Source organism: Balaenoptera ricei, chromosome 9 (assembly GCF_028023285.1).
Source record: "Balaenoptera ricei isolate mBalRic1 chromosome 9, mBalRic1.hap2, whole genome shotgun sequence".
Classification (NCBI taxonomy): Eukaryota; Metazoa; Chordata; class Mammalia; order Artiodactyla; family Balaenopteridae; genus Balaenoptera; species Balaenoptera ricei.
This window is the reverse complement of record NC_082647.1, coordinates 55,258,491-55,286,451: the sequence shown is the minus strand read 5'-3', so window position 1 is coordinate 55,286,451 and position 27,961 is coordinate 55,258,491. Positions and strand designations below refer to the sequence as shown.

Here is a 27,961-nt window from a genome sequence, read left to right as displayed (position 1 = left end):
CATTGAGTGCTCTCTTTTTTATTCTTTCTTTTAATCATCTACAGGTATAAGAATGGCAGTGGAATTATCAGAAGGGCCTTTGTAATGATACTTCTGCTTCTCCAAAACAAGAGTACTCATGCAGCAGGAAAGTTGGTAGTGTATTGAGTTCTCATTTACCTAAACCATTTTCTTTGTTACTTATTACTGATATTTCATAAAGCAGTAACCACTTACTAACAAATAGAATTCTTAGATAATTTGAATAGTAATTAAAAATAAGGAAATTAATGTTTATATTAGCTTATTCCTGTATTATTTTGTCTTTATTACTACCACATCATAAATTAATCAGTTAAAATATTCTCTTCTAGAAAAAGGTATTGTAAGAATATGTAAATCATTGTCCTAGGCATGTGTGTTAGACTATCATTCTGTACATGGTAAGCTACAGCTTTGGAATGGAACAGCATTTGTACACATTGCAGTCATTATATAGCCTACTTAGACTCATGGCAGAGAATACACTCTGAGATGGTGCAGAACACATAACTTATTGGAGGCTATGGTTGGAAATGAAGTTTATTGAGAACTCATTTTGTTCAAGAGTTTTATAGAGTATAACTACCAAAAATAGAATGGATGGCTGGTGGGAAGTAGCTACATAGCACAGGGAGATCAGCTCGGTGCTTTGTGACCACCTAGAGGGGTGGGATAGGGAGGGTGGGAGGGAGGGAGACGCAAGAGGGAGGGGATATGGGGATATGTGTATATGTATGGCTGATTCACTTTGTTATACAGCAGAAGCTAACGCACCATTGTAGAGCAATTATACTCCAATAGAGATGTTTAAAAAAAAAGAGTTTTATAGAGTATAAAATATATACAGTTTTTTGAACCTTTCTTAAGGGTCATAGACACTTAATAGAGATATACATTAAAAAAATTAAATCGGTAATAATTCCTTTTGGCCTCTCAATTCATTTATTCATTCAGTCTAGTTCTTGCAACAGCACTAAATCTTTCATTTGGTTACTGCAGAGCTCCCAGATATTTTAGTATTAATTTCGTGTTTTTTTTTTAACATCTTTATTGGAGTATAATTGCTTTACAATGGTGTGTTAGTTTCTGCTTTATAACAGAGTGAATCAGTTATACATATACATATGTTCCCATATCTCTTCCCTCTTGCATCTCCCTCCCTCCCACCCTCCCTATCCCACCCCTCTAGGTGGTCACAAAGCACAGAGCTGATCTCCCTGTGCTATGCGGCTGCTTCCCACTAGCTATCTATTTTACGTTTGATAGTGTATATATGTCCATGCCACTCTCTCACTTTGTAACATCTTACCCTTCCCCCTCCCCATATCCTCAGGCCATTCTCTAGTAGGCTGTGTCTTTATTCCCGTCTTGCCACTAGGTTCTTCATGACCTTTTTTTGTTTTCCCCTTAGATTCCATATATATGTGTTAGCATACTGTATTTGTTTTTCTCTTTCTGACTTACTTCACTCTGTGTGACAGACTCTAACTCCATCCACCTCACTACAAATAACTCCATTTCATTTCTTTTTATGGCTGAGTAATATTCCATTGTATATATGTGCCACATCTTCTTTATCCATTCATCCGATGATGGACATTTAGGTTGCTTCCATGTTCTGGCTATTGTAAATAGAGCTGCAATGAACATTTTGGTACATGACTCTTTTTGAATTATGGTTTTCTCAGGTTATATGCCCAGTAGTGGGATTGCTGGGTCATATGGTAGTTCTATTTTTAGTTTTTTAAGGAACTTCCATACTGTTCTCCATAGTGGCTGTATCAATTTACATTCCCACCAACAGTGCAAGAGTGTTCCCTTTTCTCCACACCCTCTCCAGCATTTATTGTTTCTAGATTTTTTGATGATGGCCATTCTGACCGGTGTGAGATGATATCTCATTGTAGTTTTGATTTGCATTTCTCTAATGATTAATGATATTGAGCATTCTTTCATGTGTTTGTTGGAAATCTGTATATCTTCTTTGGAGAAATGTCTATTTAGGTCTTGTGCCCATTTTTGGATTGGGTTGTTTGTTTTTTTGTTATTGAGCTGCATGAGTTGCTTGTAAATCTTGGAGATTAATCCTTTCTCAGTTGCTCCATTTGCAAATATTTTCTCCCATTCTGAGGGTTGTCTTTTGGTCTTGTTTATGGTTTTCTTTGCTGTGCAGAAGCTTTTAAGTTTCATTAGGTCCCATTTGTTTATTTGTGTTTTTATTTCCATTTCTCTAGGAACCGGGTCAAAAAGGATCTTGCTGTGATTTATGTCATACAGTGTTCTGCCTATGTTTTCCTCTAAGAGTTTGATAGTGTCTGGCCTTACATTTAGGTCTTTAATCCATTTTGAGTTTATTTTTGTGTATGGTGTTAGGGAGTGTTCTAATTTCATACTTTTACATGTACCTGTCCAGTTTTCCCAGCGCCACTTATTGAAGAGGCTGTCTTTTCTCCACTGTATATGCTTGCCTCCTTTATCAAAGATAAGGTGACCATATGTGCGTGGGTTTATCTCTGGGCTTTCTATCCTGTTCCATTGATCTATGTTTCTGTTTTTGTGCCAGTACCATACTGTCTTGATTACTGTAGCTTTGTAGTATAGTCTGAAGTCAGGGAGCCTGATTCCTCCAGCTCCATTTTTCATTCTCAAGATTGCTTTGGCTATTCGGGGTCTTTTGTGTTTCCATACAAATTGTGAAATTTTTTGTTCTAGTTCTGTGAAAAATGCCAGTGGTAGTTTGATAGGGATTGCATTGAATCTGTAGATTGCTTTGGGTAGTAGAGTCATTTTCACAATGTTGATTCTTCCAATCCAAGAACATGGTATATCTCTCCATCTATTTGTATCATCTTCAGATTCTTTCATCAGTGTCTTATAATTTTCTGCATACAGGTCTTTTGTCTCCTTAGGTAGAAATTCCTAGGTATTTTATTCTTTTTGTTGCAGTGGTAAATGGGAGTGTTTCCTTAATTTCTCTTTCAGATTTTTCATCATTAGTGTATAGGAATGCAAGAGATTTCTGTGCATTAATTTTGTATCCTGCTACTTTACCAAACTGATTGATTAGCTCTAGTAGTTTTCTGGTAGCAGCTTTAGGATTCTCTATGTAGAGTATCATGTCATCTGCAAACAGTGACAGCTTTACTTCTTCTTTTCCAATTTGTATTCCTTTTATTTCTTTTTTTTCTCTGATTGCTGTGGCTAAAACTTCCAAAACTATGTTGAATAACAGTGGTGAGAGTGGGCAACCTTGTCTTGTTCCTGATCTTAGTGGAAATGGTTTCAGTTTTTCACCACTGAGGATGATGTTGGCTGTGGGTTTGTCATATATGGCCTTTATTATGTTGAGGTAGGTTCCCTCTATGCCTACTTTCTGCAGGGCTTTTATCATAAATGGGTGTTGAATTTTGTCAAAAGCTTTCTCTGCATCTATTGAAATGTCATATGGTTTTTCTCCTTCAATTTCTTAATATGGTGTATGATGTTGATTGATTTGCATATATTGAAGAATCCTTGCATTCCTGGAATAAACCCCACTTGATCATGGTGTATGATCCTTTTAATGTGCTGTTGGATTCTGTTTGCTAGTATTTTGCTGAGGATTTTTGCATCTATATTCATCAGTGATATTGGCCTGTAGTTTTCTTTTTTGTGACATCTTTGTCTGATTTTGGTGTCAGGGTGATGGTGGCCTCGTAGAATGAGTTGGGGAGTGTTCCTCCCTCTGCAATATTTTGGAAGAGTTTGAGAAGGATAGGTGTTAGCTCTTCTCTAAATGTTTGATAGAATTCGCCAGTGAAGCCATCTGGTCCTGGGCTTTTGTTTGTTGGAAGGTTTTTAATCACAGTTTCAATTTCAGTGCTTGTGATTGGTCTGTTCATATTTTCTATTTCTTCTTGGATCAGTCTCGGCAGGTTGTGCATTTCTAAGAATCTGTCCATTTCTTCCAGGTTGTCCATTTTATTGGCATAGAGTTGCTTGTAGTAATCTCTCATGATCGTTTGTATTTCTGCAGTGTCAGTTGTTACTTCTCCTTTTTCATTTCTAATTCTATTGATTTGAGTCTTCTCCCTTTTTCTCTTGATGAGTCTGGCTAATGGTTTATCAATTTTGTTTATCTTCTCAAAGAACCAGCTTTTAGTTTTATTGATCTTTGCTATTGTTTCCTTCATTTCTTTTTCATTTATTTCTGATCTGATCTTTATGATTTCTTTCCTTCTGCTAACTTTGGGGTTTTTTGTTCTTCGTTCTCTAATTGCTTTAGGTGCAAGGTTAGGTTGTTTATTCAAGATGTTTCCTGTTTCTTGAGGTAGGCTTGTATTGCTATAAACTTCCCTCTTAGAACTGCTTTTGCTGCATCCCATAGGTTTTGGGTCGTCGTGTCTCCATTGTCATTTGTTTCTAGGTATTTTTTGATTTCCCCTTTGATTTCTTCAGTGATCACTTCATTTTTAAGTAGTGTATTGTGTAGCCTCCATGTGTTTGTATTTTTACAGATCTTTTCCTGTAATTGATATCTAGTCTTATAGCGTTGTGGTCGGAAAAGATACTTGATACGATTTCAATATTCTTAAATTTACAAAGGCTTGATTTGTGACCCAAAATATGATCTATCCTGGAGAATGTTCCATGAGCACTTGAGAAAAATGTGTATTATGTTATTTTGGATGGAATGTCCTATAAATATCAATTAAGTCCATCTTGTTTAATGTATCATTTAACGCTTGTGTTTCCGTATTTATTTTCATTTTGGATGATCTGTCCATTGGTGAAAATGGGGTGTTAAAGTCTCCTACTATGATTGTGTTACTGTCGATTTCCCCTTTTATGGCTGTTAGTATTTGCCTTATGTATTGAGGTGCTCCTATGTTGGGTGCATAAATATTTACAATTGTTATATCTTCTTCTTGAATCGATCCCTTGATCATTATATAGTGTCCTTCTTTGTCTCTTGTAATAGTCTTTATTTTAAAGTCTATTTTGTCTTATATGAGAATTGCTACTCCAGCTTTCTTTTGATTTCCATTTGCATGGAATATCTTTTTCCATCCCCTCACTTTCAGCCTGTATGTGTCCCTGGGTCTGAAGTGGGTCTCTTGTAGACAGCATATATATGGGTCTTGTTTTTGTATCCATTCATCCAGTCTGTGTCTTTTGGTGGGAGCATTTAATCCATTTACATTTAAGGTAATTATCGATATGTATGTTCCTATTCCCATTTTCTTAAATGTTTTGGGTTTGTTATTGTAGGTGTTTTCCTTCTCTTGTGTTTCTTGCCTAGAGAAGTTCCTTTAGCATTTGTTGTAAAGCTGGTTTGGTGGTGCTGAACTCTCTCAGCTTTTGCTTGTCTGTAAAGGTTTTAATTTCTCCATCAAATCTGAATGAGATCCTTGCTGGGTAGAGTAACCTTGATTGTAGGTTTTTCTCCTTCATCACTTTAAGTATATCCTGCCACTCCCTTCTGGCTTGCAGAGTTTCTGCTGAAAGATCAGATGTTAACCTTATGGGGATTCCCTTGTGTGTTATTTGTTGTTTTTCCCTTGCTGCTTTTAATATGTTTTCTTTATATTTAATTTTTGATAGTTTGATTAATATGTGTCTTGGCGTGTTTCTCCTTGGATTTATCCTGTATGGGACTCTCTGTGCTTCCAGGACTTGATTAACTATTTCCTTTCCCATATTAGGGAAGTTTTCAACTATAATCTCTTCAAATATTTTCTCAGTCCCTTTCTTTTTCTCTTCTTCTTCTAGGATCCGTATAATTCGAATGTTGGTGCATTTAATATTGTCCCAGAGGTCTCTGAGACTGTCCTCAGTTCTTTTCATTCTTTTTTCTTTATTCTGCTCTGCAGTAGTTATTTCCACTATTTTATCTTCCAGGTCCCTTATCCGTTCTTCTGCCTCAGTTATTCTGCTATTGATCCCTTCTAGAGTATTTTTAATTTCATTTATTGTGTTGTTCATCATTGCTTGGTTCCTCTTTAGTTCTTCTAGGTCCTTATTAAATGTTTCTTGCATTTTGTCTATTCTATTTCCAAGATTTTGGATCATCTTTACTATCATTATTCTGAATTCTTTTTCAGGTAGACTGCCTATTTCCTCTTCATTTGTTAGGTCTGGTGGGTTTTTACCTTGCTTCTTCATCTGCTGTGTTCCTCTGTCTTCTCATTTTGCTTATTTTACTGTGTTTGGGGTCTCCTTTTCGCAGGCTGCAGGTTTGTGGTTCCTGTTGTTTTTGGTATCTGTCCCCAGTGGCTAAGCTTGGTTCAGTGGGTTGTGTAGGCTTGCGGGTGGAGGGCACTAGTGCCTGTGTTCTGGTGCATGAGGCTGGATCTTGTCTTTCTGGTGGGCAGGTCCACATCTGGTGGTGTGTTTTGGGGTGTCTGTGGCCTTATTATGATTTTAGGCAGCCTCTCTGCTAATGAATGGGGCCGTGTTCCTGTCTTGCTAGTTGTTTGGCATAGGGTGTCCAGCACTATAGCTTGCTGGTTGTTGAGTGAAGCTGGGTCTTGGTGTTGCGATGGAGATCTCTGGGAGATTTTCGTCGTTTGGTATTACATGGAGCTGGGAGGTCTCTTGTGGACCAGTGTCCTGAAGTTGGCTCTCCCACCTCAAAGGCACAGCCCTGATGCCTGGCTGGAGCACCAAGAGCCTTTCATCCACATGGCTCAGAATAAAAGGGAGAAAAAATAGAAAGAAAGAAAGAAAGAGGATAAAATAAAATAAAGTAAGATAAAATAAAATAAAATAATTAAAATTAAAAATAAAAAATAATTATTAAGAAAAAAAGAAAAAAAAAACTTTTTCAAGTAAAAACAAAAAAACGGACGGACAGAACCCTAGGACAAATGGTGAAAGCAAAGCTATACAGACAAAATCTCACACAGAAGCATACACATACACACTCACAAAAAGAGGAAAAGGGGAAAAAATAATATATCTTGCTCCCAAAGTCCACCTCCTCAATTTGGGATGATTCGTTGTCTATTCAGGTATTCAACAGATGCAGGTACATCAAGTTGTTTGTGGAGCTTTAATCTGCTGCTTCTGAGGCTGCTGGGAGAGATTTCCCTTTCTCTTCTTTGTTCACACAGCTCCCGGGGTTCAGCTTTGGATTTGGACCCGCCTCTGTGTGTAGGTCGCCTGAGGGCGTCCGTTCCCCGCCCAGACAGAACGGGGTTAAAGGAGCAGCTGCTTCGGGGGCTCTGGCTCACTCAGGCCGGGGCGAGGGAGGGGTACGGATGCGGGGCGAGCTTGCGGTGGCAGAGGCCAGCGTGACGTTGCACCAGCCTGAGGCGCGTCGTGCGTTCTCCCAGGGAAGTTGTCCCTGGATCATGGGACCCTGGCAGTGGCGGGCTGCACAGGCTCTCTGGAGGGGAAGTGTGGATAGTGACCTGTGCTTGCACACAGGCTTCTTGGTGGCGGCAGCAGCAGCCTTAGCATTTCATGCCCATCTCTGGGGTCCGCGCTGATAGCCGTGGCTCGCGCCCGTCTCTGGAGCTCCTTTAAGAGGCGCTCTGAATCCCCTCTCCTCGCGCACCAGGAAACAAAGAGGCAAGAAAAAGTCTCTTGTCTCTTTGGCAGCTCCAGACTTTTTCCTGGACTCCCTCCCGGTTAGCTGTGGTGCACTAGTCCCCTTCAGGCTGTGTTCACGCAGCTAACCCCAGTCCTCTCCCTGGGATCCGACCGAAGCCTGAGCCTCATCTCCCAACCCCCACCTGTCCTGGCGGGTGAGCAGACAAGCCTCTCGGGCTGGTGAGTGCTGCTCGGCGCCGATCCTCTGTGCGGGAATCTCTCCGCTTTGCCCTCCGCACCCCTGTGGCTGCGCTCTCCTCCGTGGCTCCAAAGCTCCCCGCCTCCGCCACCCGCAGTCTCCGCCCGCGAAGGGGCTTCCTAGTGTGTGGAAACCTTTCCTCCTTCACAGCTCCCTCCCACTGGTGCAGGTCCTGTCCCTATTCTTTTTTCTCTGTTTTTTCTTTTTTCTTTTGCCCTACCCAGGAACGTGGGGAGTTTCTTGCCTTTTGGGAGGTCTGAGGTCTTCTGCCAGCGTTCAGTAGTTGTTCTGTAGGAGTTGTTCCACACGTAGGTGTATTTCTGATGTATTTGTGGGGAGGAAGGTGATTTCCACGTCTTACTCCTCCTCCATCTTGAAGGTCTCCTTTTATTTTAGCTTTTGAAATAAACATTCATGTTAGATTTTTTTGTTTGCATAGGTGTATATACTAGTTTCAAACAGTTTTTAGAACCTCAATAAAACATATCTTTTAGGAACTTTTACTTTTAGCACTTTGCTAGCCAAGTCCTTTAAAAATAATAAAAAGTTATAACATTTATTTTACAATATTTTATAATATAGAATTTTGATAAACACTGACTGGGTGTAACGCCAATGAATTCAAACTAGTGATGTTTGTTTATTAAATTTAAGGAAATTGCCCGATAACATCTATCTTACTACGACAACTCAACTTTCATGGTGGCAAGCCCCAATTCCAATAAATTCCTTATGAACAAGGAAACACGTCCTTAGGCCTTAGTTTTCTTAACCTACAAAATGAGGGTGATGGAGGAATTCTGACATGAGTTGCTCTTGTCAGATGATCCTTCTATATATAACAATGATAAACTGTAAGTTTATCCTTAGAATGACCAAGAGTAAGCAGATTCTGGAGGGCAGTTGACCGTTTGTAAGAAGGGAGATACTCAGATCCCTTTTTTCAGTTTCTAGCCTAAGGACTGGCCTCAGTCTGCTCCCTGCAGGTTGACTAAAATTCTGCTGCAAAACGCCAGGTTTTTTGGCTTGAAGAATGAGAGGTATGAGTTTGGGATAAGTATAGTTGCTGGAAAGTAAGGGGAAGATCCAAGGTAGGAGGGATCCAGAGAAGGGATCCTAAAATCTTTTTAATAAATCTTCTGCTGATGCCTGAACTATTCCTGCACAGGACAAACTTTAAGCAACCAAGCCCAAAAGATATAGCCCAATTAAGTCAATTGCACACTAAACCAAACCAAACAAACATACAAAAAAACTAACATTCTTTGGGAGAGTATTACTGACTCCAAGATGTTTGGAAAATAACATTTACAATGTTAAGGATACAACCTAAAATTACTTAATAAATCAAGAAATATGGGAATGTGACTCATTTTTGAGACAAAAGACAATCAGCAAAGATCAACCCGGAGATGCCCCAGATGTTGAAGCTAGCAGACAAAGATTTAAAGCAGTTACTATAAAACAGCAGTCTCCAACCTTTTTGGCACCAGGGACCGGTTTTGTGGAAGACAGTTTTTCCATGGACCGGGGTCGGGGGGATGGTTACGGGATGATTCAAGTGCATTACATTTATTGTGCACTTTATTTCTATTATTATTACTTTGTAATATATAATGAAATAATTATACAACTCACCATAATGCAGAATCAGTGGGAGCCCTGAGCTTGTTTTCCTGCAACTAGATGGTCTCATCTGGGGGTGATGGGAGACAGTGACACCCGAAGTGTGTTGCTTATATCCAGTCTACTATGTAATCTTGTTTTGGTTGCTGTTACTTCAGAAAACCCTCCTTCACAAAGTTAGGATGTTGGAAACGGAAGCAGGCTTTTCAGTGCTTTTGTGGCAATCTCAGGATATTCCGTCTTGACTTTAATCCAGAACGTATGGAGATTTGAAGTTGTCTCAAACATACTTTTAAGGCCACCATCATTTGCAGTCTCAAGCAGTTGATCCTCTTCTAGCACGGACAAAGTCGATTCACCTGGCTTATTCACAAATGGGTTGCGGATCCATTCCTTCTCAGTTCGGGGGTCTTTTGTGGTTGGGAAGTAATGCTCAAACTCTTTTGAAAGCTGAGATAGGTGATCATGCACCAGCTGGGAGAAAGAAGGCCCTGGCTCAGTTTCTTTCAAAATCTCTGCTAATGTTTGAAACATGTCAAAAATCCCAGTGTTCACTCGTCACCCCCATAATTTCAGTTTGGCTTTGAATGCAGCCACTTTATCTGCGACTTGAACACAGTTGTTGTTCTCCCCTGAAGTGACAGATTGAGTTCGTTCAGCAGGTTGAATATGTCACACAAGTAAGCAAGTTTTGCGACCCATTCAGTATCACTGAAATGTGCTGCCAGTGGTGACTGTTTTTCTGAAAGAAATCTCTGGAGTGGCTCTTGTAACTGAAAAACTCTGACCAGTGATCTACCTTTAGAAAGCCATCTCACTTCTCTGTATAAGAGAAGACCTGTGTGCTCTGCGTCCATCTCCTCACAGAGCTGCGTGAACAGACGTGAGTTAAGGGCATGTAGTTTAATGTGGTTGATAATTTTAATCACATCCTGCAAAACGCTGTTCAGTTCAGGTGACATTTTTTGGCTAGCCAGCATTTCTCTATGGATGACACAGTGCATAGACTCACGTTCAGAAGCAACCTCTTTGACCCAAGTTGTGAAACCAGAAAACTGTCCAGCCATGGCAGCCGCTCTGTCTGTGCATATACCAATACAAAATGACCCATTCAGTTTTCCTGATATGTAATCATTCAAAGACTTGAATAGTTCTGCAGCTGTGATGTTGGTTGGCAACAAAAGTGCACATAGCATATTCTCATGCACATCCTCCTGAAAAATATATCACAAAAACAAGCATTGTTGCCTTGTTGTCAACATTGGTAGACTCGTCAACCTGGACTGCATACCATGGTGACTCACTAATCCTCTCTAACAATTGTGCCTCAATATCCTCTATTTCATCAATTCGTCTAGTTATGGTGCTAGCTGAAAGAGGAACATGTGCCACCTTTTGAACTGCAGCCTCTCCTAAAAGTTGTCCTTAGCAGCAGGCAGGATCAACTCTTCACCAATAGTGAAGGGCTTTTTAGGTTTAGCAATGCGGTTAGTCACTAAGAATGATGCTCTCAGTGCAGACACATTTGATGAAGTGGCGGCCTTCAATAATTGCTTCTGTTCTTTGTGTGCACGTTTTTTTCTTTTGAAAAACTCCAAAGGCTTGTCTTTTAATGCAGGGTGCTTGGTCTCCATGTGGCAAAGCAGTTTTGAAGGTTTCGTGTCTTCATTGAATAGCTGGTCGCCACATATTATACAAAGCGGGCTTGGAGAATGTGAATCACCTGTTGCAATGAACCCATAATTTAAGTAGGACTCTTGGTATTTTCTTTTAAATGCAGCTTTCTTTTTGTTGGCAGTCTTAGAGTCTTCTGTCTCATAATTGGGTCTTTCCCCCTTTTCAAAGAAGCTCTCTAGAGATGTTTGTTTTTTACTCATTTTGGCTAGGGTTAACTTATGGGCTTACCAAAACTGTGACTGAGACAAGTGTGCAGTGTGGGGAAAGAGGCACAGATGGAAGTGGTAAATAAAATAATGGGCAGGCCCTGCGTGGACTAAAGTAAGTGTCAGATTCTGACTTAAAGACTGCTGCCAGATGCAGCTTAATTGTCATTTGCCACTCACTGATAGGGTTTTGATATGAGTCTGCAAGCAGTTGATTTATTATGGTCTCTGTGCAGTCAAACCTCTCTGCTAATGATAATCTGTATTTGCAGCCACTCCCCAGCACTAGCTAGCCTCACCACCTCAGCTCCACCTCAGATCATCAGGCATTAGATTCTCAGAAGGATTGCGCAACCTAGATCTCTCACAGGCACAGTTCACAGTAGGATCGCACTCCTATGAGAATCTAATGCAGCTGCTGCTCTGACAGGAGGTGGAGCTCAAGTGGTAATGTGAGTGATGGGGAGCGGCTGTAAATACAGATGAAGCTTCGCTTGCTCGCCCACCGCTCACCTCCTGCTGTGCAGCCCGGTTCCTAACAGGCCACGGACCAGTAGCGGTCTGTGGCCCAGGGGTTGGGGACCCCTGCTATAAAACATATTCAAGGACGTAAAAGAAAATATGTGCATTATGAATGAAATATAGGATATCTAACAGAAAGAGAAACTATAAAAAAGAAACAAATGGAAATTGCAGAACTAAAAAATGTAATATCTGAAATAAAAATTTACCAGATGTATTTAACAGCAGAATGCAAACGATGAAAGAGTCAGCAAAGCTGAAGATACATTAATAGAAATTATTGAGACTTCCCTGGCAGTCCAGTGGTTAGGACTCCACGCTTCCACTGCAGGGGGCAAGGGTTCGATCCCTGGTCTGGGAACTAAGATCCCACATGCTGCATGGTGAGGCCAAAAAAGAAAAAAATAATTAATTAATAGAAATTATCTAACCTGAGGAACACAGAGAAAAAATATTGAAGTAAAAATGAACAAGCCTCAGGGACCATATTGAAAGCTCTAAGAATGTGTAATTAGAGTCCCAGAAGGAGATGAGAGAAAGGAATAATGGGCAGAAATAATATCTAAGGAAAACATGGCTGAATATTTTCCAAATTTAGTGAAAGATATAAATGTACATTTTCAAGAAGCTTAACAAACCTGAAATGAGATAAAAACAAAGAAAACCACACTGTTGTATAATAAAGAATTTGGCTGGTCTTTGTCCCTAGTTCCTGGGAAATAACCTCTAAATCTGGAATTTCTTGGAGTGATAGAAATATCTTTGTTACTCATGGTGAGCCTCTGGGCCCACACCTGAGTTTATGCTAATGAGATGACTCAACATGGGGGCTAGCCACACCAGAAAGACCAACCAGGTAATTACAGGGTTGGGGCTTTTTTAGTCAGGTGATATGAGCCCAGCCTCTGAAGAGGGCAGAACTGGCTGGAGATTGAGTTCAAGCACATGGCCAATGATTCACTCAACAAAGTCTATGTAATGAAACTCCAGTAAAAACTCTGGGCACTAAGGTGAGCTTGCCTGACTGGTATTTATACCTTAACGTGCCTGGAAGTTGAGGCATTCTGAGGACACAGAAGCTTTGTGTGTGGGACCCCCAGACCTCACTCTATGGGTCTTTTCACTTGGCTGCTCCTGATTTACATTCTTTATAATAAAACTATAATTATAAGTGTAGTACTTTCCTGAGTTCTGTGAGTCATTCTAGTGAATTATAATACTTTAGGGAGTACTGGGAACCCCTGAATTTGTAGCCAGTTAATCAGAAGAATGGGTGACCTGAGAACCCTGGAATTTACATCTGGCTTCTGAAGTGAGGGTAGAATTATGCTCCTAACTTCCGAAATTTGACCTAATTCAGACCACAGTGGACCAACATCTTTAAAGTGCTGGAGGGGAAGGGAGAACAAGCCCACATCAAATCAGAATTCTACATCCAGTGAAAATGATCTTCCAAGAATTAAATACATTTTCAGAAAAAGAAAACTAAAAGAATATATTGACAGTGGGCAGGTACTATAAGAAATACTAAGGAAGTTCTACACACTAAAGAGAAATAAAAACAGATGAAAATTCAGATCTTGGTTGGGGGGGGGATGAGAGCACTGGAAATTATAACATTGTATCATAGAGTTTTACTGTATGTAGATGTTATACATTTGACAACTTTAGCAAAAACAGGCAAGGGTGAGTAAATGAACTCCTACCTTGCAAGATTTCTGTATTTGACATGAATTGATTCAATATTGACCCTAAGTAGGCTGTGAAAAGTATATATATTGTGATCCTTAAAGCAACCACTAAAAAATAATGCAAAGAGGTAAAGTAAGGATCCTGAAATACATAATGTTTATATATATGCTATGTTTCAGCTAAACTAAAGATAGACAAACCTAAGTTAAACTTTTTATTTCTTGTTCTTCTTAAATGATGACAACAAACTATTTCTATTAATGGTCTTTTTTGTCAGGGGTAAGGATTATATGATATTTTTTCGACTTCTCTCTTGAACACTTTTTCTCCTGTCTTAGAGTCAGCATTTTGCTCATCTTTGTCTCCTGTGTTCATGAAAAAAATTATGTCTACTTTCCCTTCAATTAGTCAGCAGTCAACTAGTGCTTGTTTTCTCTGCAGGGTACTTATTTGTTTCAACTTCATTTCCTGCTCTCTTTCTCCCCAAGGTCATTGAATCACACTTTGATAAATACATTGTTACTAAGGATTACTAGAGGCCATTGCAATCATAGGTTTTTAAATTAATGTCTTTCATTATACTGAGTCAGAAAGTCAGTGAATTGAAAAATTATTCTTTTAGTGGGTATTCAGCATTAGTCAACATGTCCTTGCTGTGTGTGGAGTGGTCTTCTGAATTCTCTGGGGGTGTGATTATGGCAGTATTTCCTGGAGAAACAAGCTGTATACAGAAGAAATGGGATAAATAGATAGCTAGTGGGAAGCAGCCGCATAGCACAGGGAAATCAGCTCCGTGCTTTGTGACCACCTAGACGGGTGGGTTAGGGAGGGTGGGAGGGAGGGGATATGGGGATATATGTATACGTATAGCTGATTCACTTTGTTATACAGCAGAAACTAACACACCATTGTAAAGCAATTATACTCCAATAAAGATGTTAAAAAATAAAAAAAAAAAAGAAAAGAAACGGGATAAACAAAAGTGTGACAGAACTTCAGCTAAGTGATTGGAAGGTAGGAAGAATGGGGGCAAATGAATAGGCCACTGGCCTGACTAACCCTGGAAGTCTTCCCAGGGAGCACTAGAGTTCTGAAAGACTTGGGTGAGCCTTGTGTAAAGCTGACAAAACTCCCTAAGTGGAGGGAATATCATGGATATGAAGTAGAAATCAGCTAAAGATATTTATTGAGTGCCGATTGTGTCACATACCAGTCACTAGAAGAACATGAAGTAAAGATAGTATTATTATAAACTAGTAGGGAAGATTACATGTTCTCATGGAAAAAAAAAAAGACAACCAATGTAGTAATAGATGCCAAATACAAATAGATGCCAAATATTGTAGTGAAAACGAATACCTAATTGCAGAAGGAAGGGTGAATTAAATGGAAGGGACTTTGAAGTGGGATCAGGGCCTAAATTGGCAGAGAGAAAAAGAGAGATGCGATATAACTCAGAGATGAAATCTGGGGACAATGGGAATATGCTGGGAACAGAGGATCATGATAGGATGGTGATGAATATGTTGCTGCTGGTGAAGATGATTTTATTTATTTATTTTTTAAATTCTTATTAGTCATCCATTTTATACACATCAGTGTATACATGTCAATCCCAATCTCCCAAATCATCACACCACCACCCACACCCCCGCCACTTTCCCCCCCTGGTGTCCATACATTTGTTCTCTACATCTGTGTCTCAATTTCTGCCCTGCAAACCGGTTCATCTGTACCATTTTTCTAGGTTCCACAAATATACGTTAACATACGATATTTGTTTTTCTCTCTGACTTACTTCACTCTGTATGACAGTCTCTAGATCCATGCACATCTCTACAAATGACCCAATTTTGTTCCTTTTTATGGCTAATATTCCATTGTATATATGTACCACAACTTCTTTATCCATTTGTCTGTCGTTGGGCATTTAGGTTGCTTCCATTACCTGGCTATTGTAAATAATGCTGCAATGAACATTGGGGTGCACGTGTCTTTTTGAATAATGGTTTTCTCTGGGTATATGCCCAGTAGTGGGATTGCTGGGCCATATGGTAATTCTATTTTTAGTTTTTTAAGGAACCTCCATACTGTTCTCCATAGTGGCTGTATCAATTACATTCCCACCAACAGTGCAGGAGGGTTCCCTTTTCTCCACACCCTCTCCAGCATTTATTGTTTATAGATTTTCTGATGTTGCCCATTCTAAGTGGTGTGAGGTGATACCTCACTGTAGTTTTGATTTACATTTCTCTAATAATTAGTGATGTTGAGCAGCTCTTCATGTGCTTCTTGGGCATCTGTATGTCTTCTTTAGAGAAACGTCTATTTAGGTCTTCTGCCCATTTTTTGATTGGGTTGTTTGTTTTTTTAATATTGAGCTGCATGAGCTGTTTATATATTTTAGAGATTAATCCTTTGTCCATTGATTCGTTTGCAAATATTTTCTCCCATTCTGAGAAGTGTCTTTTCGTCTTGTTTATGGTTTCCTTTGCTGTGCAAAAGCTTTGAAGTTTCATTAGGTCCCATTTGTTTATTTTTGTTTTTATTTCCATTACTCCAGGAGGTGGATCAAAAAAGATCTTGCTGTGGTTTATGTCAAAGAGTGTTCTTCCTATGTTTTCCCCTAAGAGTTTTATAGTGTCCGGTCTTACATTTAGGTCTCTAATCCATTTTGAGTTTATTTTTGTGTATGGTGTTAGGGAGTGTTCTAATTTCGTTCTTTTACATGTAGCTGTCCAGTTTTCCCAGCACCACTTATTGAAGAGACTGTCTTTTCTCCATTGTATATCCTTGCCTCCTTTGTCATAGATTAGTTGACCATAGGTGTGTGGGTTTATCTCTGGGCTTTCTATCTTGTTCCATTGATCTATGTTTCTGTTTTTGTGCCAGTACCATATTGTCTTGATTACTGTAGTTGTAGTATAGTCTGCAGTCAGGGAGTCTGATTCCTCCAGCTCCGCTTTTTTCCCTCAAGACTGCATTGCCTATTCGGGGTCTTTTCTGTCTCCATACAAATTTTAAGATTTTTTTGTTCTAGTTCTGTAAAAAATGCCATTGGTAATTTGATAGGGATTGCATTGAATCTGTAGATTGCTTTGGGGAGTATAGTCGTTTTCACAACATTGATTCTTCCAATCCAAGAACATGGTACATCTCTCCATCTGTTTGTATCCTCTTTAATTTCTTTCATCAGTGTCTTATAGCTTTCTGCATACAGGTCTTTTGTCTCCTTAGGTAGGTTTATTCCTAGGTATTTTATTCTTTTTGTTGCAATGGTAAATGGGAGTGTTTCCTTAATTTCTCTTTCAGATTTTTCATCATTAGTATATAGGAATGCAAGAGATTTCTGTGCATTAATTTTGTACCCTGCAGCATTACTAAATTCATTGATTAGCTCTAGTAGTTTTCTGGTGGCATCTTTAGGATCTTCTATGTATAGTATCATGTCATCTGAAAACAGTGACAGTTTTACTTCTTCTTTTCCAATTTGGATTCCTTTTATTTCTTTTTCTTCTCTGATTGCTGTGGCTAGGACTTCCAAAACTATGTTGAATAATAGTGGTGAGAGTGGACATCCTTGTCTTGTTCCTGATCTTAGAGGAAATGCTTTCAGTTTTTCACCATTGAGAATGATATTTGCTGTGGGTCTGTCATATATGGCCTTTATTGTGTTGAGGCAGGTTCCCTCTATGCCCACTTTCTGCACAGTTTTTATCATAAATGGGTGTTGAATTTTGTCAAAAGCTTTTTCTGCATCTATTGAGATGATCATATGGGTTTTATTCTTCAATTTGTTAATATGGTGTTTCACAATGATTTGCGTATATTGAAGAATCCTTGCATCCCTGGGATAAATCCCACTTGATCATGGTGTATGACCCTTTTAATGTGTTGTTGGATTCTGTTTGCTAGTATTTTGTTGAGGATTTTTGCATCTATATTCATCAGTGATATTGGTCTGTAATTTTCTTTTTTTGTAGTATCTTTGTCTGGTTTTGGTATCAGGGTGATGGTGGCCTCATAGAATGAGTTTGGGAGTGTTCCTTCCTCTGCAATTTTTTGGAAGAGTTTGAGAAGAATGGATGTTAGCTCTTCTCTAAATGTTTGATAGAATTCACCTGTGAAGCCATCTGGTCCTGGACTTTTGTTTCTTGGAAGATTTTTAATCACAGTTTCAATTTCATTACTTGTGATTGGTCCGTTCATATTTTCTATTTCTTCCTGGTTCAGTCTTGGAAGGTTATACCTTTCTAAGAATTTGTCCATTTCTTCCAGGTTGTCCATTTTATTGGCATAGAGTTGCTTGTAGTAGTCTCTCAGGATGCTTTGTATTTCTGCGGTGTCTGTTGTAGCTTCTCCTTTTTCATTTCTAATTTTATTGATTTGAGTCCTCTACCTGTTTTTCTTGATGAGTCTGGCTAATGGTTTATCAATTTTGTTTATCTTCTCAAAGAGCCAGCTTTTAGTTTTATTGATCTTTGCTATTGTTTTCTTTGTTTCTATTTCATTTATTTCTGCTCTGATCTTTATGATTTCTTTCCTTCTGCTAACTTTGGGTTTTGTTTGTTCTTCTTTCTCTAGTTCCTTTAGGTGTAGGGTTAATTGTTTATTTGAGATTTTTCTTGTTTCTTGAGGTAGGCTTGTATAGCTAAAAAATTCCCTCTTAGAACTGCTTTCGCTGCATCCCATAGGTTTTGGGTCGTCGTGTTTTCATTGTCATTTGTCTCTAGGTATTTTTTGATTTCCTGTTTGATTTCTTCAGTGATTGCTTGGTTATTTAGTAACGTATTGTTTAGCCTCCATGTGTTTGTGTTTTTTACATTTTTTTCCCTGTAATTGATTTCTAATCTCATAGCGTTGTGGTCAGAAAAGATGCTTGATATGATTTCATTTTCTTAAATTTACTGAGGCTTGATTGGTGACCCAAGATGTGGTCTATCCTGGAGAATGTTCCATGCACACTTGAGAAGAAAGTGTAACCTGCTGTTTTTGGATGGGATGTCCTGTAAATATCAATTAAATCTATCTGATCTATTTTGTCATTTAAAGCTTGTTTTTCCTTATTAATTTTCTGTTTGGATGATCTGTCCATTGGTGTAAGTGAGGTGTTAAAGTCCACCATTGTTATTATGTCACTGTCGATTTCCTCTTTTATAGCTGTTAGCAGTTGCCTTATGTATTGAGGTGCTCCTATGTTGGGTGCATAAATATTTATAATTGGTATATCTTCTTCTTGGATTGATCCCTTGATCATTATGTAGTGTCCTTCCTTGTCTCTTGTAACATTCTTTATTTTAAAGTCTATTTTATCTTGTATGAGTATTGCTACTCCAGCTTTCTTTTGATTTCCATTTGCATGGAATATCTTTTTCCATCCCCTCACTTTCAGTCTGTATGTGTCCCTAGGTCTGAAGTGGGTCTCTTGTAGACAGCATATATATGGGTCTTGTTTTTGTATCCATTCAACAAGCCTGTGTCTTTTGGTTGAAACATTTAATCCATTCACGTTTAAGGTAATTATCGATATGTATGTTCCTATGACCATTTTCTGAATTCGTAGGTCCTTTTCTTCTCTTGTGTTTCCCACTTAGAGAAGTTCCTTTAGCATTTGTTGTAGAGCTGGTTTGGTGGGGCTGGATTCTCTTATCTTTTGCTTGTCTGTAAGGCTTTTGATTTCTCCATCGAATCTGAATGAGATCCTTGCTGGGTAGAGTAATCTTGGTTGTATGTTCTTCCCTTTCATCACTTTAAGTATATCATGCCACTCCCTTCTGGCTTGTAGAGTTTCTGCTGAGAAATCAGCTGTTAACTTTATGGGAGTTCCCTTGTCTGTTATTTGTCGTTTTTCCCTTGCTGCTTTCAATAATTTTTCTTTGTCTTTAATTTTTGCCAATTTGATTACTATGTGTCTCAGCGTGTTTCTCCTTGGGTTTATCCTGTATGGGACTCTCTGTGCTCTCTGGACTTGGGTGTCTATTTCCTTTCCCATGTTAGGGAAGTTTTCGACCATAATCTCTTCAAATATTTTCTCGGGTCCTTTCTCTCTCTCTTCTCCTTCTGGGACCCCTATAATGCGAATGTTGTTGCATTTAATGTTGTCCCAGAGGTCTCTTAGGCTGTCTTCATTTCTTTTCATTCTTTTTTCTTTATTCTGTCCGCAGCAGTGAATTCCACCATTCTGTCTTCCAGGTCACTTATCCGTTCTTCTGCCTCAGTTATTCTGCTATTGATTCCTTCTAGTGTAGTTTTCATTTCAGTTATTGTATTGTTCATCTCTGTTTGTTTGTTCTTTAATTCTTCTAGGTCTTTGTTAAACATTTCTTGCATCTTCTCGATCTTGCCTGCATTCTTTTTCAAAGGTCCTGGATCATCTTCACTATCATTATTCTGAATTCTTTTTCTGGAAGGTTGCCTATCTCCACTTCATTTAGTTGTTTTTCTGGGGTTTTGTCTTGTTCCTTCATCTGGTACATAGCCCTCTGCCTTTTCATCCTGTCTCTCTTTCTGTGAATGTGGTTTTTGTTCCACAGGCTGCAGGATTGTTGTTCTTCTTGCTTCTGCTGTGTGCCCTCTGGTGGAGGAGGCTATCTAAGAGGCTTGTGCAAGTTTCCTAATGGGAGGGACTGGTGGTGGGTAGAGCTGCCTGTTGCTCTGGTGGGCAGAGCTCAGTAAACCTTTAATCTGCTTGACTGCTAATGGGTGGGGCTGGGTTCCCTCCCTGTTGGTTGTTTGGCCTAAGGCGGCCCAACACTGGAACCTACCCAGGCTCTTTGGTGGGACTAATGGCGGACTCTGGGAGAGGTCACACCAAGGATTACTTCCCAGAAGTTCTGCTGCCAGTGTCCTTGTCCTCACAGTGAGACAGAGCCACCCCCCACCTTTGCAGGAGACCCTCCAACACTAGCAGGTAGGTCTGGTTCAGTCTCTCCTGGGGTCACTGCTCCTTCCCCTGGGTCCCGATGCGCACACTACTTTGTGTGTGCACTCCAAGAGTGGAGTCTCTGTTTCACCCAGTCCTGTTGAAGTCCTGCAGTGAAATCCCTCTAGCCTTCAAAGTCTGATTCTCTAGGAATTCCTCCTCCCGTTGCCGGACCCCCAGCTTTCGAAGCCCTACATGAGGCTCAGAACCTTCACTCCAGTGGGTGGACTTCTGTGGTATAATTGTTTTCCAGTTTGTGAGTCACCCACCCAGCAGTTATGGGATTTGATTTTATTGTGATTGCGCCCCTCCTACCATCTCATTGTGGCTTCTCCTTTGTCTTTGGATGTGGGGTGTCTTTACTGGTGAATTCCAGTGTCTTCCTGTCGATGATTGTTCAACAGTTAGTTGTGATTCTGGTGTTCTCGCAAGAGGGAATGAGAGCACGTCCTTCTACTCCACCATCTTCAAAGATGATTTTAATAAAAATGATACATGGCATGGAAAACATAGTTGCTTATTACTTAGGGTTTGTTGTAGATAAAATGATAATTAGATGGATTAATTAACTTGACTTTAACCAACTGTTAAATCTAAGCTTCTACATGAATTTATCATGGCTATTTTTAAATGTACTATGTGCTTTTGAGTTTTACCACTGCACCTTCTTTTTGCCAAATGAAAAATATTATTTCAAGACCAATTCTCCAAGTGTTTGACCTATAGCAGTCTTCTGATTCTTCAGCTGTATCCTCTGTCTTAGTCCATTCAGGATAACATAACAAAATACCAGAGACTGGGTAGCTTATAAACAACAGAAATTTATTTTTCACAGTTCTAAAGGCTAGAAGTCCAAGATCAGGGTGCCAGCATGGCTGGGTTTTAGTGAAGGCCCTTTTCTGGATTGCAGACTGCCTACTTCTTGCTGTGTCCTCACCTGGTAAAAGGGGCTGGGGATCCCTCTGGAGCCTCTTTTATAAAACACTGATCGCATTCAGGAAGGTTCCACCCTCATGACTTAAACACTTCCCACAGGCTCTACCTCCTAATACCATCACCTTTGGGGATTAGAATTTCAACATATAAATTTTGTGCAGGACACAAACATTCAGACCATAGCATCCTCCCTTTGGTTCTGTGACATCATACCACCCTGGAGCTTGTATAGGCTGATTGTTCTATCTCTTCTTCCTTCACTGATTCTGTCTGCAGTTCATGGACCCCTAAATTTGGACATAGTCTTCCATCTTCATCTCAACTTTCTTTTATCAATGTATACTCTCATAGCAGCAGTAATTTTCTATCAAAACAGAGACCTTTCAACTTATAGTTCTAGCTAAATTTTAGATACTCCAGAAGATCCAGAATCAAATCTAATGCAACACATCCTGAATCATATTTATCCTCCCCACTAATCTCCCTTTCCATTTTTCATATTGTCATTGTCACCCCCCTAAGGATGCATGCCAAAAATGTTAGTTCTCTTTTCTTTCCATCCCATATCAATATGACCAGTCACCAAGCTTTGTCTTTATGTATTTGAAATATGTCTTGTCACTATCCTAGAAGTTTTAACATGCATTATTTGACAGTAGAAAAGAATATACCTAACGCATATTTGTTGGCAACTGTAATCATAAAGACTAGTAAATTTACCATCCATAGAAGCTCTCTGTGCATTCTTCTACATCTCATTCCCTCAAACGTAACCACTCTCCTGAATTTTGTGTTAATCACTTCCTTACCATTAAAATTACATTATCATATATACGTATTTATAGAGAACATGTGGTTTCATTTTGCTTGTCTTTGAAATTTATAAAAATGGTATCTTCTGCAATTTGCTTTTTTCATCTATAATGCATATAGCTGTAGTCTATTCATTTTCACTGCCGAATTACATCCCGTTTTGTGAATGTACCATGGTTAATTTATCTATTCTCCTGTTAAACATTAGGTCATTATGATTGTTCCATGTTTCTTGCTTTTATGAAGAGTGCTACTATGAACATTCCATTATAGTGTATGTCTCTTAGTGCCCATGTACAAGAGTTTCTTCAAGATCTTTCCTGGGAGTAAAAAGATTTATTGCAGACTGTGTGCTTGTTCAGAGTCACAAGATAGTACCAATTTGTGCTCTAGACTAATTGAACCAATTTACACTCCTCCTAGCACTGTGTAAGAGTACCTATTGTTTCATGTGATGGTTAAGTATATATGTCAACTTGAGTGGGCCATGGAGTACCCAGATATTTGGTTAAATAGTATTTCTGGGTACGTCTGTGATGGTACTTTTGGATGAGATTAGCATTTGAATTAGCAGACTGAACGAAGATGGCCCTCCCATTGCTTTCTCTGCTTGACTGTTGAGCTGGGACGTTGGTCTTCTCTTTAACTTAGACTGAGATTTACATCATTGGCTCTCCTGGTTCTCAATCCTTTGAACTTAGACTGGAACTACACCACCAGATTTCCTGGGTCACGAGCTTGCAGACAGCAGATCATGGGACTTCCCAGCCTCCATAATCATGTGAGCTAATTCCTTATACTAAATCAGTCTCTCTCTCTCTCTCCCTCTATTTATTTAACCCATGTTTCTCTAGATAACCCTGACTAATACCCTTCATATGCTCACCAACACTTGATTTTGCTAGACTTCTTAATTTTTGATGACCTGATGGGTGTGAGTTCATATCTTATTATGGTCTTTCACTATTTGTGCTTCCTTGCTTGCAATGAGGTTATGAATATACTTATTCAATCATTCATTATTTATGTTTCCTTATTTATGAAATGCCCCTCTAAGCCTTTTGCCTAGTTTTCTCTTGTGGTATTTGTCTTTTTCTTGTTGATTCCTTGGAAGATTCTTATATCTTGGATCCTAATTCTAATCCATTTGTGGTTATATGTGCTGTAAATATCTTCTCCCAGATTATACTTATCTTTTATCTTTATTTATGGTGTCTTGTGATGAACAGATTTAATTTTAATGTAGTCAAATGTATTAATTTTTCTTTTATGCTTAGCACTACTTGTATTTTGTGTAAGAAATGCTTGCCAGCCTCAAGATCAGAAAGATATTCTGAATTTCTTCTTAAAGTTGTAATGCTTTGCTTTTCACATTTAAATTCTTAATCTACTTGGGATTGATTTTTGTGATTGTGTGAGGTAGGAATCTACTTTTTTTTTGGCCACACTGCAGGATCTTAGTTCCCCAACCAGGGATCGAATCTGAGCCCTTGGCAGTGAAAGCACAGAGTCCTAACCACTGGACCACCAGGGGATTCCCAGGAATCCTTTTTTTTTTTTTTTTTTCCTCTGTATGGATAACCAATCATCTTAGCCTCAATTAGTGAAAAAGACACTGTTGCCTTACAGATCTGCAATGCTGGTTCTGTCACATATAAGTCTCTATAAATGTGTAGGTCTGTTTTTAGGCTCTCTAATCTACTCAGTGGGTTAATTTCTCTTTTCCTGAGCCAATGACATCCTGTTTAATTACCAGTGAGTCCCCTTTCCTTATTGTTGTTCTTTAGGAAAAGCTTAGCTATTTTGGATCTTTGCTCTACCATATACCTTTTAGAATAACTTTTCATTAACCCTGGTATGATTTTGGTTGAAAATTTGTATATTATTTTGGGAAGATAGATATCTTTAGACCACATATTAGCATTCTTTTTGTTGAAATTTTCTTTAATGCCTTTCAAGAAAAAAATTCTCCATAAAGGATTTAATGTCCTCATTGAATTTATTTCTAGATATCTTATATTTTTTGTTATTATAAATAACATCTCTTTTCTAATTTATATTGTTTGTTACTCAGATATAGAGATGCAGTGGATATTTTAGATTGAGCTTATATCCAGACACCTTACAAAACCTTACAATACTCTTGTTAAATAGTTTGTCTGTGGATATAATTTATTATTTAAAAAAACAAACACATATATAGCATTCTTACTATTTGTAGGCACTATTCCAAACACTTCACAGATATTTATTTAATTATCTCAACATCCCTATGAAACAGGTTTATTTTTTAATCCCCATTTTACAGATAAGGAAACTAAGTCACAAAGAGATTAAGTAACTGCCCAAAGTCACAAATTTTCATTTGAACCTAGAAGGCAGGATTTAAATCCAGGCAGTTGATCCCTAAGCTCCATGCTAAACCAATAGCTTTGCTGCCTCTCCACTAGACTGAAAAGTTCTGTTTCTTCCTTTCTAATCCTTATCTTCCCTCCTCCTTTTTTTTTTTTTAACCTTTCTTTGAGGGTATTCTTTTGAATGTTAACAAAGATAATCCTTGTCTTGTTATTAATTTAAAAGAGAATACTTTTATTTATTTATTTATTTTTAACATCTTTATTGGAGTATAATTGCTTTACAAAGGTGTGTTAGTTTGGGCTTTATAACAAAGTGAATCAGTTATACATATACATATGTTCCCATATCTCTTCCCTCTTGCGTCTCCCTCCCTCCCACCCTCCCTATCCCACCCCTCTAGGTGGTCACAAAGCACTGAGCTGATCTCCCTGTGCTATGCGGCTGCTTCCCACTAACTATCTATTTTACGTTTGGTAGTGTATATATGTCCATGCCACTCTCTCACTTTGTCACAGCTTACCCTTCCCCCTCCGCATATCCTCAAGTCCATTCTCTAGTAGGTCTGTGTCTTTATTCCCGTCTTGCCCCTAGGTTCTTCAGGACCATTTTTTTTTTTTTTTTTTTTTTTTTTTTTTTTTTTTAGATTCCATATATATGTGTTAGCATACGGTATTTGTTTTTCTCTTTCTGACTTACTTCACTCTGTATGACAGACTCTAGGTCCATCTACCTCACTACAGATAACTCAATTTTGTTTCTTTTTATGGCTGAGTAATATTCCATTGTATATATGTGCCACATGTTCTCTATCCATTCATCTGTTGATGGACACTTAGGTTGCTTCCATATCCTGGCTATTGTAAATAGTGTTGCAATGAACATTTTGGTACATGACTCTAAAAGAGAATACTTTTAATGATTTACCATAGAAAGATGCTTGCTGTAGGGTTTTGGTGGATAACATTTAAGAGGTTAAGGAAATTCCCTTCTATTCTTAGTTTACTAAGAGTTTTTTTTTATTGTTTTTTATCTTGAATGGGTGTTGCATTTAATCAAATGGTTTCTCTCTTCAATTTGTTTTTGTGGTGAATCCACTAATTGATTTTCATATGTTGATCTTTGCATCCCTGGGATAATCCCAGCTTGATACTGATGTGTATTTTCCTAAATCCTGCTGAATTTGGTTTGATAATATTTTGTTTAGGATCTTTCATCTATCATCATTAGTGAGATACTCTTGTGACTTTACTCTTTTTCACACTGTCCTTGTTCCTGTGTCTCGGACTGGGGAGGCGGGCAAGGTGAGGGCGGGGCCTTGAGAGCGGCCACACACTCTGCCCCTTCACTCAGTCTCTAGAAAGGGAGCGTGGTTCGGGCTGCAGGGCTGACTCCGAGGCCCCAGCGGCGGCAGCAGATTTCGCAGCGCCGCTCTCGGGGAGCCTGAGCTGCTTGGCTCCGGAGCGCGGTGCGGCCGCGCGGTTCCCTAGGGCGAGTTCAGGGCGCCCGGGGAGCCCTGGCGGCAGGTCGCAGAGCACCGCTTCCGCCTGTCACCAGCCTGCAGGGGTGGGTTCGGCTGGGCAGGGGGTGGGAGTCCTCTCAGAGACCTCTTGTCCCTTCCAGTCAGGAGCCGCCCTCGTCCCTCGAGGGAGCGCAGCGCACGCAGGACATCGCACCCGGACGCTCGCCTCCGCTGCCTAAGAGAGGTACCATTCCCCGCGGGCTCCCTATCCGCGTCCAGGTGACCCGACCCGGGAGGAGCGCCCTGGTCCCGAGGGTAACCTGAAATTCTTGGGGAATAAAATTCTCTGGCCCCACTCAGTCCTTTTGGCCACTGTCAGCTCTGTTTGGGAAACCTGCACAATTTTCCACAACGTGAAACGACCCGAATAACCTAAGTTTAAATTTGTTTCATTGGGTTTGTCTCTTTAACCTAACTTCTTTTTTGGGGGGTGGGGGGGTGGGGGGGAGTGGAAGACAGCGGTTTACGGGGAAGAAGGTGAGTACCGTCTTCCGGATCTGTCCTCGCCGCTCCACTCCTCCGACCTGGCTGTCAAGGTTGTGTCAGGGGCATTTCCAATGCCAGCCTGGAATGGTAGGGCCATTCAAAGCGAATTTAGACCTTGACTTCACCTATACGCTTCAGGCCGATTTACTGAGCAATCAGTTTTCAGGGAAACTTGTGCAAAGAATCGTGAGAAATACCAAGATTTTACTGAATGTTATTGGTGCTGCACCATGTCATATTGGCTTATATCACTTTTATTGTCTTCGTGCTCCTTTGTGTATGTATGTTAATCTTCTCTAACCAGCTCCTGAACAACCTGAGAAAAGCCAGGGATCCACCAGATATCAGTGCATAACGAATATTTTTTCAATGAATAAATTTCATCAGTAACTTTGAAACCCAAAACGGTGCTTGAGCATCCAACGCTTGATAGATTGGAAAGCGTCAATTTTAAAAAAACACACACACCTTTTTTTATGGTTACCTGTAGAAAGGGCTGCATTTTGATCCTCTTGGTTGAAATGTATTGTGGTAGGAGTCTTGGATAGGGAGACAGGAGACCTGAGAACTTGCTGAATTGTATCACTGAGAATTTTTCTAATCTGTAAAAGTAGAAGGTTGGAACACATGCTTTTTAGAGTTTCTTTCAGTTCCAAAGGTCTTTGATGAAATGAATCTATCACAACTTCATAAACATGTGTTGGATTTCAGTGGCTCCTGAAGACTGTTTATCAGAATGTTGGTAAAGCTGTTGTTATATCCTTTCGAAGGAAAGTCTGAGAGTCAGCAACTTAGAGGAAAACCAATAAATACATAGTAGGCAAATTTGGCTTGATCAAAACCAAATACATAAGTATTTATAATTTTTTAGGTTTGATCAAAACCAAATACATAAGTAGTTATAATTTTTTAGGTTTAAACAGATCATCAAGTAATTGAATAATTTTAAGTTAAAAATATATCCCTTCATTTTTTTTTCTGTATAGAATATGGTTTTTGCCACAAGAAGATGGTTCTACCTGCCGCTGGGCTGCATGATGCTGATAAATCTGATTAATGCGGATTTTGAATTTCAAAAGGGGGTGCTTGCCAGCAACAGCCCAGGGATCATGGAAGACATTGATCTCCAGTGCTGGAATGCTTGCTCTTTGACACTGATAGATCTCAAGGAAATCAAGATAGAGCACACTGTGGATTCTTTCTGGAATTTCATGTTGTTCCTGCAAAAATCCCAGCGGCTTAGACATTATAATGTCTTCTTAAGCATAGCTCAGGATTTCTGGGACATGTATGTAGACTGCTTGCTTTCAAGATCCCATGGAATGGGCAGAAGACAGGTGATGCCTCCCAAGTATAATTTTCCACAGAAGATAACAGGAGGTAATTTAAATGTGTACTTAAGAGAATAG

At 39.3% G+C, this 27,961-nt stretch overlaps 1 protein-coding gene across 1 annotated transcript; it reads left to right on the top strand.

The window, feature by feature from the left end:
• Nucleotides 1–114: 114 nt before the first annotated feature.
• FAM237B (family with sequence similarity 237 member B) lies at nucleotides 115–27,961 on the top strand. The gene is made up of 3 exons (XM_059932767.1): nucleotides 115–135; nucleotides 26,168–26,250; nucleotides 27,539–27,961. The coding sequence occupies exon 3, from the start codon at nucleotides 27,542–27,544 to the stop codon at nucleotides 27,959–27,961; it is 420 nt and encodes a 139-aa protein (XP_059788750.1). The 5' UTR covers nucleotides 115–135; nucleotides 26,168–26,250; nucleotides 27,539–27,541.